General features: G+C 43.7%; 1 protein-coding gene across 3 annotated transcripts in view; it reads right to left on the bottom strand.

Moving 5' to 3' along the window:
* The window catches only part of ZC3H13 (zinc finger CCCH-type containing 13), a 69675-nt gene that overhangs the window by 48200 nt on the left and 6710 nt on the right, over nt 1–14765 (bottom strand). For 2 of the 3 annotated variants that reach the window (XM_068165248.1, XM_068165249.1), the window contains exon 1: nt 1797–1909. The exons of the other annotated variant lie outside the window; for it this stretch is intronic. In XM_068165248.1, coding sequence (XP_068021349.1) covers nt 1797–1871 — 75 coding nt within the window. In that variant the 5' untranslated portion in view covers nt 1872–1909. Of the gene's footprint in view, nt 1–1796; nt 1910–14765 lie in introns of those variants that run through there. 3 annotated transcript variants of the gene reach the window in all.

The raw sequence follows: 14765 nt of genomic DNA, 5'->3' as shown, positions 1-14765 counted from the left end.
CACTGCTGCTATTTAAAAACACCCAAGCAAACAACCAAACCAAACCAAACCAAACCAAACCAAACCAAACCAAACCAAATCAAACCCCCAACCAAAAACCAAACCAAACACCCAACCAAAAGCCCAACCACAAATATGAAACTTTATGGAACAAGATACTTTCTGTTATTTCAAAACAGAGTGAGCATTTCTCCTCCAGCTCCTCTGTTAGGCCAAAAGTTTTAATAAGAGATGGAAACAGATACTAGGTCTCCACTGCAACAGTAGCTCTAATGAAGACTTTTTGTTAGCAGTTCAGTCACTTCAGTCTTCTGTCCTCTTAGACATCCTGGTTCTTTGCAATGCAACTTAGGACGATTCTCCCTCTTCATCTATTTGCTCCAGAATATTCTCTTGGCATATCCCAGATTTTAGGAGTTGCTTTCATGCAACCAATACAAAAGCTCAGTGGTTTCCTCAGCCTTCTGTTTTAGAGAGATTGGAGTTTTGGGTTTGGTTTTTTATCTCTGTAGTGTGCTTATCCTGTAAATAATTCTTTGGTACCTTTAAGAGACCCACTAATTCTTCAATTCATTTTGATTCCTGCTTCCAGTTCACTTTTACTTGGGGTTTAGTTGTTTAAAGAGTGTTTTCTTGTTACCTTCACAGGACACTATGAAAAGCAGGGTTAACTAACCAGAAGCAAGAATGACATCAACATTAAAGAGTTGCACAAGTCACATCAAGCTTTTAATAGGGTTGGAAAAAACACTTTTGCCGCCAACCTCGTACTCAATAATCGAGCAGTTTATTGAGAATAAGCTACCATCAAAGAAAACACATTCAAGGTAAAAGAGCAAAAAGAGAAGAAAAGTTTACACAAATTCACAGCAACTGAAAACATGATTGGAAGGTAAGCCATTCTGTGAATTGAATGAGAGCAGCTGCTGTTCCTTTCGTTACACCTGACAGGAAAAAGTCATTTTACACAGCAAGTAGGAACAGACCGGGGTGGGGGGGGGGGGGGGCGGGAACCAGAGAGCTGTTAATACCTGCAGAAGCAAAACTGATTTTTTTCACAAATTAAAATAAACCCAAAAACTTTTAAGCATTATTTAGATGAAGATGGGGTTAAAAAACACCACAGAGGAATACAGAGGCAGAGAGTCACACTGCCAACTCTGCCCGTTCGTTTGGAACCTCAGGACCAGGGAATACGATCTAAAAGGAATTCAGTTCTTACATTTGAGGGGGGAGAGGGTTGCAGAAAGGTTATCAGGAAATGTGAATGATAATGGGTTGGGGTTGGGTTTTATTTTTTTGGCAAAATCCAAAAGCAAGCAGTTGGGATGGCTGATGAGGGGGGTGAGGAGGAAGGCAAAACGAACCAGCACGGCAGTCACCGCGTGGCTTTACTGCAAGTCAATCTGGTTCAAGGATGCATGTGAACGATGGATGCAAGTGTTGAGGGGGAAAACAGTGGATGATTGGAACCATGGTTAGTACACCTTCTTGGCAACAGTCAGAAGAGTCTGCACTCTTATTAAATAATGGTGCACCAGTGTTTGTAACAGGTTTTAGTCTGTGGGAAGTGTCAAATCTTTGGGGAACCAAAAGATCAGGAAGTGCTATAAAAACTGCAGAACAACACAGCTGTTGAGACACTTCGTAATAGAGGATGCCACGTGCTATGTACAGAATGATCAGTCCATCAAGACATTATTTTTATAGAGTACAAGCCACCAGGATCAGGTTTCTAGGACACACTGCCCAACTGCTACTGAGGGATGCTGGAGTTCTGCAAACTCCATTCTTACCCTAACAGGAGAGGACGATTCCTCTGTACTTCGTTTCTGTGGCTCTGCCTCAACGTCTTGACGTTTGTTCTTCATTCTTTCCCGAAGATCTCCAGTGGGGTCTTTCTGGTGACCTGGATAATACAGAAACACAATAAAACCAGCTCTATGGGACTGTTTTTAAAGGAATACAATCTATCTTTTAATTGGTTTTTTTTTTTATCAGTATATACAGAACTATCTAAACCTCCCCCCCAGAAGTAGATTAAAAAAAACCCCAAAGATAAATCATTTGATCTAAAGGGCTTAAGCATTCTAAGACAGCAACTCTTGCAAAACATCAAAGACAGCTTGACTCTAAGAAGAAAAATTAAACATATGCATGGTATGCTTCAGATACTACTCTACACCAGCTCCAGGTGATCCTATATGGAACAAATCATCTTTTGAGAGCAGCATACAAATGTGTTTCACAATGACTGCTAATAAGTCTCTCCACATTCTAAGATGCAGTAAATTGAATATAGATTTCATATATATGTGTACAAAACACAAGTACCACAGACTCAAACTACTGTACTTTGTACTACTGTACTTTACTGCACTGTGGGAAAGGTGAAGGAGCATCCTACACTATCATAAGACATCTATGTAATTCTGGCACCTCTTGGTACAGATTCGTAAGTTCCTTGATCCTTTATGCATCAAAAAAAGAACAATCACTGCATTCAAACATGTCCCTAAGCAAAGGGGATGTAGAAGCTGCTTCTAATCATAGTGTCACAGTATCAGTCAGGGTTGGAAGGGACCACAAGGATCATCTAGTTCCAACCCCCCCTGCCATGGGCAGGGACACCCCACACTACATCAGCCTGGCCACAGCCTCAGCCAGCCTGGGCTTAAACACCTCCAGACACGGGGCCTCAACCAACTCCCTGGACAACCCATTCCAGGGCTTCACCACTCTCAAGGGGAAGAACTTCCTCCTCCCCTCCAGCCTCAATCTCCCCACCTCCAGCTTCATTCCATTCCCCCTAGTCCTATCACGACTTGAGATCCTGAGCAGTCCCTCCCCAGCCTTCCTGTAGGCCCCCTTCAGATACTGGAAGGCCACAATGAGGTCACCTGGGAGCCGTCTCTTCTCCAGACTGAACAGCCCCAACTCCTTCAGTCTGTCCTCACAGGAGAGGTGCTCCAGCCCTCTGATCATCCTCGTGGCCCTTCTCTGGACACCTTCCAGCACCTCCAGACCCCTCTTGGAATAGTGCCTCCAGCCCTCTGCTCATCCTCTTGACCCTTCTCTGGACACCTTCCAGCACCTCCCGATCCCTCTTGTAATAGGGGCTCCAGAACTGGAGGCAGTACTCCAGGTGGGGTCTCACCAGAGCTTTCAAGTTCTCTCCACAAAAATCCAGCCTGATAACTGAGTTTGGTATTTCTGTGATGGCTGTTAGCCAGATTCTCCTGTGAAATGATTGCATGAAATGACTGGATCTGTACCTATCAGTCTAGACTAAAGAATCCCAAAAGAGATGCTGAGGCTGCATTGAAGAATGATCTATCTGAACAATGAAATTTGCCTTTCTTTTTGTTTTTCAGACTGAGTTAGAGTTTCCATTTGGAAAGTGTAACTTCTTCCACCCTTCCTTTCTCACATTATTAGGGGCAAATTATCTTTCACAGTTTATGCATACAGAAATCTGAAAATGAAATCACATTAATTTAATCTGTGCAGATCTGAAAAGCACTAATTGGTTTCTACTCCCTCTTTTGCAATGTTCCATATGTTTAACTCTTTACACTGTGTCATAAGGTTAAGTGGCTTAGGATCTAAGAAGAAAAAAGACCAGTGACTTCTCCCATTTTTATATGCATTTAATTCTGCATTAAGTTGTAAACACAGGTCCATCTACAAAACAGTGTGCTTATCCCTGGACTCAGCACTGGTTAGGCCACACCTTGAGTCCTGTGTTCAGTTCTGGGCCCCTCACTTTAGGAAAGATGTTGAGTTGCTGGAACATGTCCAGAGAAAGGCAATAAAACTGGTGAGGGGTTAGGAGCACAAGCCCTATGAGGAGAGGCTGAAGGAGCTGGGGTTGCTTAGCCTGGAGAAGAGAAGGCTCAGAGGAGACCTTATTGCACCAGAACAAGAGGACACAGTCTCAAGCTGCACCAGGGGAGGTTTAGGCTGGATGTTAGGAAGAAATTCTTCACAGAAAGAGTGATTGCCCATTGGAATGTGCTGCCCAAGGAGGTGGTGGAGTCACCATCACTGGAGGTGTTTAAGAAGATGGGGTGCTTGGTGCCATGGTTTAGTTGATTAGGTGGTGTTGGGTGATAGGTTCAACTTGATGATCTCGAAGGTCTTTTCCAACCTGGTTAATTCTATTCTATTCTATTCCATTCCATTCCATTCCATCAGCACTAAGAAGGATGAAATAGTATCACAGAATCACAGCATATAAAGTAGGTATCTTTTTTGCACACACGATTGTGAGTGGCTGGCTTTAGCAAAGGTGATTGTTCAAGATGGGTTTTTCCCTCTCCTCCCACCTTAGAAGATTCCTTTGAATTACCAAAACCTCTCAAAAGTATTCCAACTATCAGCTACCTCAACAAATATAGAGTCTTTCAACATTATGGGTTGTCCAGGGAGGTGGTTGAGGCCCCATCCCTGGAGGTGTTTAAGAGCAGGCTGGATGAGGCTGTGGCCAGGCTGATGTAGTGTGGGGTGGCCCTGCCCATGGCAGGGGGGTTGGAACTAGATGATCCTTGTGCTCCCTTCCAACCCTGACTGATACTATGATACTATGATTAACAGTATCAATTCAATGCTTACATTTTTAGCAATATTTCAGCTACTGCACAAAGGATTTAGAATGGAATAGAATTAACCAGGTTGGAAAAGACCTTGGAGATCATCGAGTCCAGTTTGGGCTTGTGAAACTGAACATTACTTTAAACCATAAAAATACTACAGATAATTACTAGTAGCTCCACAAGAGGAGCAATGCCAGGGAAAATCCCAATAGCTGAAGGAGAAAGCAAGTGAATTTACACTGAATGCAGTTCATGTAGTTGCTAGAGATAGACTTTCTCTTTTGGTTATGTGCTGAAGTGAAAAAGCACCCAAAGTATTTCTTCCTCCATTAATACCTCTTCCAACATGGGAGGGAAGAACAAAAATTGTTAAAACTGTATTGAAATCTCCCTGAAGATTAAAAAAAAACCTATCAAGAAATTACAGGAGTTTTAAAAGTTATAGCTTCAGGGTTGGGTTGGTTTTGTTAGTTTTGGGGGTGGAGGCTTGTTTCAGCTTTAGAACGCTGGAGCAAAGTCACGGCAAACATCCTACGCCTCCTTCCCAAAGCACATCATGCCCTCCTTCCCCACCCCCCAAAATATAATAAACTAAGACTGAAAATTGGCCAAATTTCAAGAAATACTCAGGAAGCTGTGACTGGCAGCCAGGAGGGCCAATGGCATCCTGGCCTGCATCAAGAACAGTGTGGCCAGCAGGAGCAGGGAGGTCATTCTGCCCCTGTACACTGCACTGGTTAAGCCACACCTCGAGTCCTGTGTCCAGTTCTGGGCTCCTCAGTTTAGGAAGGAGGTTGACTTGCTGGAAGGTGTCCAGAGAAGGGCAACGAAGCTGGGGAGGGGTTTGGAACACAAGCCCTATGAGGAGAGGCTGAGGGAGCTGGGGTTGCTTAGCCTGGAGAGGAGGAGACTCAGGGGAGACCTTCTTGCTGTCTACAGCTCCCTGAAGGGAGGTTGTAGACAGGCAGAGGTTGGTCTCTTCTCCCAGGCAAGCAGCACCAGAAGAAGAGGACACAGTCTCAGCCTGCACCAGGGGAGGTTTAGGCTGGATGTTAGGAACATGTTCTATACAGAGAGAGTGATTGCCCATTGGAATGTGCTGCCCGGGGAGGTGGTGGAGTCACCATCACTGGAGGTGTTCAGGAGGAGACTTGATGGGGTGCTTGGTGCCATGGGTTAGTTGATTAGGTGGGTTGGATTGGTTGGTGGGTTGGACACGATGGTCTTGAAGGCCTCTTCCAACCTGGTCTATTCTATTTCTATTTCTATTCTATTTCTATTTCTATTCTATTTCTATTTCTATTCTATTTCTATTTCTATTCTATTCCTATTTCTATTCTATTCCTATTTCTATTCTATTCCTATTTCTATTCTATTCTATTGGTGTAACACATTTTAAGTTTTACATGATGGTTTCTTTTCTACATGACCCTCCCCCTGCTTCCCCTCCAAAAGAGATCTTTGGTTACTGTAGGCAATGCACACTGCTGCATTTCAACAGATGACAATTGCACCTCTGTAGTTTATGACAATCTAGCTAGACTGCAACTGGTAGAACCTTTCACACAAAAGGCTCCCCTGCATTACTCCTGTACACTGAAAGAAGTAAACTCCTCAGCAGTAAATTTCTCTTTCATCACTCAATAGTTTTGCTGGGCCTACCTTCTAAATGAGGCCTAACATGCAAAATGTAATCATTTCAAATGTTAAGCACTGTGGTTAAGCAGTTTTAAACAGTTGAGTTCTCCATATTCAAGGGCTTGGTTATGAAATGTACATTCACAACAGCACCTGTTTTGTTTCTGTGCCTCTTCCAGTGTAAAAACCAACTGCCTAGTCACAGGTACACATTACAACATCTGAGCATATCTCTGTGGGGGTGTGCATAGGCAGATAACTATCAGTGGGTTATGTACAGATTACAATGGAAGGCTCATGAAATCCTGTCCTGTTTGTAAGTTCCTCACAACAATATTGGAACCTTATAAAGTCCTTATGTTCTTACCCAGTATTACTGCTAGTCTGGTTTGCTTTCTAAAAGCAATACAACAATCCAGAATCAAGAGGATCAGACAGGCTAAGAGGGACACTGTCCTGGCAATAGTGTAAAAGAACCAGCTGGAAGCTGCTAAGCAGCTAACCAAGGATCTATGAGAGGAAAGAGAGCAAAATTCCTCGTGGAGTATCATGTTTACACACAGCTCTTTCCTGGTTAGCTTCTCCTTGCTTCAGGCACCTGGGAGGTTGACAGGTCTACTACTGAATTCTTTCTATCTTGACCAGTAAAGCTTTCTGTGTAGAAACATGCAAAGCTTTATTTTCACAACAGCAAGATTAAAAAGGCAAAAGGCAGCATTCAAGCTGAAACAGTTATAATGAAATAGACTTCAAAGCCTTTTTTACACTTTAAAGTTTTCTTACAGTCTGGTGATGCTCTGTACTGTGGGAGGGATCACAGTCAGATAAAATCATTCACAATGAGATTTATTTCAGACAGCTATGAAATTGAGGGGGCAAGAGAGAAAGGCAGCAGGATGTGCTTTGTCCTAGCAAAACACTTCACCAGGAGGCCTGGATAAATACATATAGACCCACTGCCATTATGTTGTCCAAGATATTCAACAAAGACAACTACTTGAACTGTGTCCAGTTCTGGGCCCCTCTGTTTAGGAAGGAGGTTGACTTGCTGGAAGGTGTCCAGAGAAGGGAACAAAGTTGGTGAGGGGTTTGGAACACAGCCCTGTGAGGAGTGGCTGAGGGAGCTGGGGTTGCTTAGCCTGGAGAAGAGGAGGCTCAGGGGAGACCTTCTTGCTCTCTACAACTACCTTAAGGGAGGTTGTAGACAGGCAGAGGTTGGTCTCTTCTCCCAGGCAGCCAGTACCAGAACAAGAGGACACAGTCTCAGACTGCGCCAGGGGAGGTTTAGGCTAGAGGTTAGGAGGAAGTTTTACAGAGAGAGAGTGATTGCCCCTTGGAATGTGCTGCCCAGGGAGGTGGTGGAGTCACCATCACTGGAGGTGTTCAGGAGGAGACTTGATAGGGTGCTTGGTTGCATGGTTTAGTTGGTTGGGTGGTGTTGGTTGATAGGTTGGACACGATGATTTTGAAGGTCTCTTCCAACCTGGTCTATTCTATTCTATTCTTCTATCCTATTCTCCTATCCTTCTATCCTATTCTCCTATCCTTCTATCCTATTCTCCTATCCTTCTATCCTATCCTATCCTATCCTCCTATCCTATCCTATCCTATCCTATCCTCCTATCCTTCTATCCTATCCTATCCTTCTATCCTATCCTATCCTATCCTTCTATCCTATCCTATCCTTCTATCCTATCCTATCCTTCACAGTATCACAGTATAACTTAGGTTGGAAAGGACCTCGAGGATCATCGAGTCCAACCTATCAACACAGACCCCATGACTAGACCATGGCACCAAGTGCCACGTCCAATCCCCTCTTGAACGCCTCCAGGGATGGTGACTCCACCACCTCCCTGGGCAGCACAATTCAATGATGAACGACTCTCTCGGTGAAGAACTTCCTCCTCACCTCGAGTCTAAACCTCCCCTGGCACAGCTTGAGACTGTGTCCCCTTGTTCTGGTGCTGGTTGCTAGAGAAGAGACCAACTCCCACCTGGCTACAACCACCTTTATGGTATTTGTAGAGAGCAAGAAGGTCTCCCCTGAGCCTCCTCTTCTCCAGGCTAAGCAACCCCAACTCCCTCAGCCTCTCCTCATAGGGCTTGTGTTCAAGGCCTCTCCCCAGCCTTGTTGCCCTTCTCTGGACACATTCAAGTGTTTCGATGTCCTGCTTAAACTGAGGGGCCCAGAACTGGACACAGGACTCAAGGTGTGGCCTAACCAGTGCTGAGTCCAGGGGCACAATGACCTCCCTGCTCCTGCTGGCCACACTATTCCTGATGCAGGCCTTGTATCCTATTCTATCCTCCTATCCTATTCTATCCTCCTATCCTATCCTCCTATCCTATCCTATCCTCCTATCCTATCCTATCCTCCTATCCTATCCTATCCTCCTATCCTATCCTATCCTCCTATCCTATCCTATCCTCCTATCCTATCCTATCCTCCTATCCTATCCTATCCTCCTATCCTATCCTATCCTATCCTATCCTCCTATCCTATCCTATCCTCCTATCCTATCCTATCCTCCTAGCCTATCCTCCTAGCCTATCCTCCTAGCCTATCCTCCTAGCCTATCCTCCTATCCTAGCCTATCCTCCTATCCTAGCCTATCCTCCTATCCTAGCCTATTCTATCCTCCTATCCTATCCTATTCTATCCTCCTATCCTATCCTATTCTATCCTCCTATCCTATCCTATTCTATCCTCCTATCCTATCCTATTCTATCCTCCTATCCTATCCTATTCTATCCTCCTATCCTATCCTATTCTATCCTCCTATCCTATCCTATTCTATCCTCCTATCCTATCCTATTCTATCCTCCTATCCTATCCTATTCTATCCTCCTATCCTATCCTATTCTATCCTCCTATCCTATCCTATTCTATCCTCCTATCCTATCCTCTTCTATCCTCCTATCCTATCCTTCTATCCTCCTATCCTATCCTTCTATCCTCCTATCCTATCCTTCTATCCTATTCCATCCTTCTATCCTATTCCATCCTATTCTATCCTTCTATCCTATTCTATCCTTCTATCCTAATCTATCCTTCTATCCTAATCTATCTTTCTATCCTATTCTATTCTTCTATTCTATCCTATTCTTCTATTCTATTCTTCTACTATTCTATTATATTCTTCTATTCTATTCTATTCTGATGTGGCAGCAGCATTTGCTTGCAAGAAGCCAATAAAACTGCATACAAAATACCTAAACCCCAAAATCTCTGTGATGGCACATGGCACAAAAATGGCACCACTTTATTATGTACATAGGCCAGGTTTTTTCTGTGCCAGGCCAAGAACTATCAGTAGAAACCTCTGGAGATGGCTGTGCCATTTTTTGTCTGAGTGCTTCGGTGTTTGTGTGTGGAAAATGGGAAGGGGCTCCCTTCCCCCTTCTAAGAACACCTTTATCAAATGTGGAATGCATCAGGCAAATAAGCAGCAAGATTAATCCTTTGACTTCTTCATACAGTGATAGCAATAAAAATAAAGTCAGCAGTCAAAAGAAGTAATTCAGCATTATTTTTGAATGTCAGTGGTGACAGCAAAGCAGAAGCATAGCTTTAATCATTGAAAGAAACGTCACTTCTTTTCAACCAACCAAGCAGAACTATGCACTGAGTGTTCCAAACACTGAAAGCAAGGAGAAAGTGACATTCTAACAGCTTTAGAATGTAACCTCCACCAGGAAATCATTCCTTTTCCCCCCCATTTGGAACATTCAGTACAGAATGGTTAAATCCTGTACAAACCAAAAGCAGCATTAAAGTCAGTGACATATGTTGTATCCCAGCTACTACCACCTCAGAAGCAATGGAAGATCAAACAAGCAAAGTAAAGATCATCAATAGAGTGTGTCACAGGAATAAGAAAAAGAACCAGGAACAGATCCCTGACCTCATGCCAACCTTCCTGTTGTTGCCTTACACTTTGCCCACCCCATAACCTAGAGGTAACACCAACATTACTGCAGCATCACCAAGCACAGTTGTTTGTGCTTCAAGTGTGAAGCCTTCATACACAGAGGAACTGCTCTAAAACTATACTTTCTCCTCTTTATAAGCAGCATGTTACAAACTCACTGCCACGTCTGCTCCAGTGAAGTTTTATGCCCCAGATTGGAGAGCCAAAATCCCCAGGATTTCAAAATTATCATAGTATCAGGCAGGGTTGGAAGGGACCACAAGGATCAGCTAGTTCCAACCCCCCTGCCATGGGCAGGGACAACCCACACTAGATCAGGCTGCCCAGAGCCTCATCCAGCCTGGGCTTAAACACCTCCAGGGACGGGGCCTCAACCACCTCCCTGGACAACCCATTCCAGGGCTTCACCACTCTCAGGGGGAAGAACTTCCTCCTCACCTCCAGCCTCAATCTCCCCACCTCCAGCTTCATTCCATTCCCCCTAGTCCTATCACTACCTGACATCCTGAGCAGTCCCTCCCCAGCCTTCTTGGAGGCCCCCTTCAGATACTGGAAGGCCACAATGAGGTCACCTGGGAGCCTTCTCTTCTCCAGACTGAACAGCCCCAACTCCTTCAGTCTGTCCTCACAGCAGAGCAGCTCCAGCCCTCTGATCATTCTTGTGGCCCTTCTCTGGACACCTTCCAGCACCTCCAGATCCCTCTTGTAGGGATCTGGATTATAGGGCAGCATTGCAAAAGTACAGAAGCATTTCAAAATTGTTATAGGGGCACCTCAAAATTAGAATAAAGGCATTTCAAAATGATCACAGAAGCATTTCAAAATTATCATAGAGGCATTTCAGAATTATTATAGAAGCAGGTAAAAAACTTATTCTCATTTGAAAAATGAAATAGCTGTTTGGATCTCCTCCTATCATCCAGGATATCTGACCTTATTACTGTCTACAACTACCTGAAGGGGGGTTGTAGACAGGCAGAGGTTGGTCTCTTCTCCCAGGCAGCCAGCACCAGAACAAGAGGACACAGTCTCAAGCTGCACCAGGGGAAGTTTAGGCTGGAGGTGAGGAGAAAGTTCTTCACCGAGAGACGTTCACCATTGGAATGTGCTGTCCAGGGAGGTGGTGGAGTCACCATCATTGGAGGTGTTCAAGTGGGGATTGGATGTGGCACTTGGTGCCATGGTCTGGTCATGAGGTCTGTGGTGACAGGTTGGACTCGATGATCCAAAGAGGTCTCTTCCAACCTTAGTGATACTGTGACTCAAATCCCCTTTCTCCCCCTCCCTTGTAGAGTTGGGGGAGGGCAGAACTGGACCCCACTGAGTCCAGCTAAGCAATCTGCCTGGGTGTGTTTCCACCCCTGTGGTATACAAGGGTATATAGGAGGAGACTTGACAGGGTGCTTGGTTGCATGGTTTAGTTGATTAGGTGGTGTTGGATGATAGGTTGGACGTGATGATCTTGAAGGTCTCTTCCAACCTGGTCTATTCTATTCTATTCTATCTACATCTGTCTGGCACAAAACTATGTTTTCCAGTGTTTTCTCACAACAGCAGAGAAAGGATAGGCACCTTATTCCTCAAACAACAGAGCAAAGGCAGGAGGGCTGCAATTATGTGAGGACCACTGTAAGCAGTTGCAAACCAGCATTGTAGCAAAGGACAGAAGGGAATGTCAGAAGCTGTCATTAGACTACATCCCCAAAAATTACATATATTAAGCTACTTGAATTTCCCATTCCAAGCAATGTAAGCAGCCAATCTGCATGAAGTGGACTCCATTTGTTTCTCTTAAAGCTACAGAGACACAAAAAGCCTGAGAAAACCCACTGCAAGTTAATTGCTTCAAGCAGCTTCACAGGGGTCACTGATCAGACACACCAACAGGCACACCACAGCATTTCACTTCTCTCGAGTTGGTTTTTTTTTTTCCTTTCCTTTTCCTTTCAAAAACCCAACCAAACAAAACAGAAAGCATAGTTGCAAAAGCTATTTTCCTACAGCATGTGAAGAATTCAAAGTGAGTTCTTGATTTACCTTCTATAACTGCTGCTATAGCCTTTACCTCGTGGTGAAGGGCCATGTACGAATCTACATGTGTTCCCATAGAGGCAGTTGCCAGTCTTCAGCCAGTTACGGCACTGTGTCTAAGAGACAGACATCACTGGGTGAATTTCACACTCATTTCTGGAAATACCCATCGGTGTGAGTGTGGCAGAACAAGCACATGACTCCACAGTTCACTCCCGCTTCTCTGCAATTTCTCTCCACCAGTCACAGAACTCAGTAAAAAGAGAAAACTTAACAAAAAATAATAATAAAAATAGATAAAAAAAAAGAATTCAGCAATGAGCATCAAGGCTGGTTGGTGGAAGCACTCTATTAATATGGATAGCACTACTGCTTCTCTCCAAAAGCTGGCATAATGCACATTCTTTTGACTATTCAAGTATTAGTATATTGCCCGTCTACAAGTTAAGGAGTTCTTAGCACCTTTACAAGCACCAGCGACATTGGAGCATTTGCTACCTGTGAGCTAGGCTTTCCCACCACCTAAATCCTGGAAAAGAAGAGGCTAGGGTGGGGAGGAAAAGAAGAACACTTTTACCACTCACCTCTGCAGTACTTCCAGTGCTGGGTCCAAGCCTTTCAAACACACTGGGTCTTCGGGACGTACTATCGGATATGGTCTTGGTGTTTTCCACTGTGACCTTCCTTCTAATTTTTGACATTTTGTACTACTTCAACCAAAAAAAAAAGCAAAACTGTAAAATCCTTCAGGTTGGGGCTATTGACACTGAACTCACACCAGTAAAACAGCATGATGGGCATTGTGAGAGTTGCTGCAGAGGTGATGAAGAAAGAAACAGAAGTCATAAATGAGTGAAATGCGTCTAACAACGAGAAACGTCTCTGATTTTTAACTAGGCAGCTGAACACCAGTAAAGGTAATTTGCTTTCATTTTATTTCATGACTTGATTTGGATTCTTCAGCATCCCTTTGGGAAAGATCCTATGACATTCATTTAGGCAGCGACCACCACACAGAATGGATGCTTTTCTTCTTGGTGTATTTTTTTGGTGCACGAATTTAAGTGACTTCGCACGAAAAGAACCTTTAAACGTTTCTTCACCAACCTCTCAGAAACAGGTTCTGCTTACTAAAAAGGCTCCAAAAATGAGAGCTCCACCATTTCCTTGGCTTTAGGGTGCGTCACACAACTTCCTGAAAACCACCTTGGTATCATCCACAGTCCGTGTTGGCGAGTGGCTTTGTGTCCTACGACTACTTGGAACCACCCGAGTTTAGAAACAAAGCGAAAGCCCCCCAAAAAAAGCCTACAACAGTGATACACTTCTGAAGCTTCTCAAGTAAGTACTTGTCATGATGGGAAAAAAAAACAGATTTTAAAGCAAATACAGCATAGATTGGGTAAATAAGAAGTCACAATTCACCTTACCTGAGAAAGAAATGAGTTATTGAATACAGACAAACGTATGGAACAAAAAAGGGAGGAAGATACATATTTGGCTCTGGAGAGAGGTTGTAGAAAAAAGGCAAAATGGGCTCCAAACTATGAAATAAATTTGGGGGGGAATCTGCCAGCTGCTGAATAATTTATATACAGATCAAAAAACTACCTCTTTGTATTGCAAAGCACCACCATTCTAGCACTCATCAGTCAGTATAGCATGATTAGTCAAACACTCGTCTCCTACCCTTCTGCTGTCACCTCTTCTCCTACCCGCGTCACTGAATTTAGACCACTCACACACAGAAGCTGATTTCTAATCCACAAGTTACAAATGACAACAAACTCATCCATACAGCCCAAACAATGCAAACTCAGTTTAAGCTAACACCCACCAGACTGGAGAAATGCAACTTTCCGCTGATCTCACCAGCAGTAAGTTCCCATAGAATTCAGATTGCAAAGTTCCATTCTACAGCAAAAATATTTAGAGTAGAAAAGCATGGGCAAAGGTATATACAACAAAACATTGTTCTAACTTGTATTTTACACTTGATATTTTGATAATGCCTGGTTTTCCTCCCTTGATGAAACTTCATGATCTGAATCCTACAGTTACTTCAGTGGCAAGACCTCCCTAGGAGTCTGACACTTGCGCGCTTTCAATGCACTGTGCCCAAGCTCTTGCCAAGCACTCTATCTCCTTTACAAACAGCAGAAGAAAGCAAGCTCACCCCTAGGTACTTGAGAGATTTCTCAGTTCTAGTAACTATTCCTCCAAGCCTTTGATTATCTGAAGAATTTTATTTCATCACTAAGCTTCAGATAACCAAGACACTTAGAAGGCAGAAGTTAACCATGTGCTGTATACCAGACATCAAAAACAATGGTTAACATCAATTAGTGGAAGCAGACAGTGGAGAAAGTAGAATTTGCCAGCAGGAGGGAATTATTTTGGTTAGTGAAATCTGTGAAGAGCAGAAATTTCCAGAAAGACCTGAGTTAGAAATTTGAGTAATACAACAGCAGATGAAATGCAAATAAACAATGTAATACACACAAGGAGAAATGATTTTATCTAAGTACTCGAAGAGTTCCAATTAGTCCAGTCTTCTGAGAAAAAC

Source organism: Melanerpes formicivorus, unplaced genomic scaffold (assembly GCF_026170545.1).
Source record: "Melanerpes formicivorus ecotype bairdi unplaced genomic scaffold, bMelFor1.0.p_v2 SCAF_87, whole genome shotgun sequence".
Lineage (NCBI taxonomy): Eukaryota > Metazoa > Chordata > Aves > Piciformes > Picidae > Melanerpes > Melanerpes formicivorus.
The sequence above is the reverse complement of the archived record's forward strand: the minus strand, read 5'-3'. Positions and strand labels throughout refer to the sequence as shown.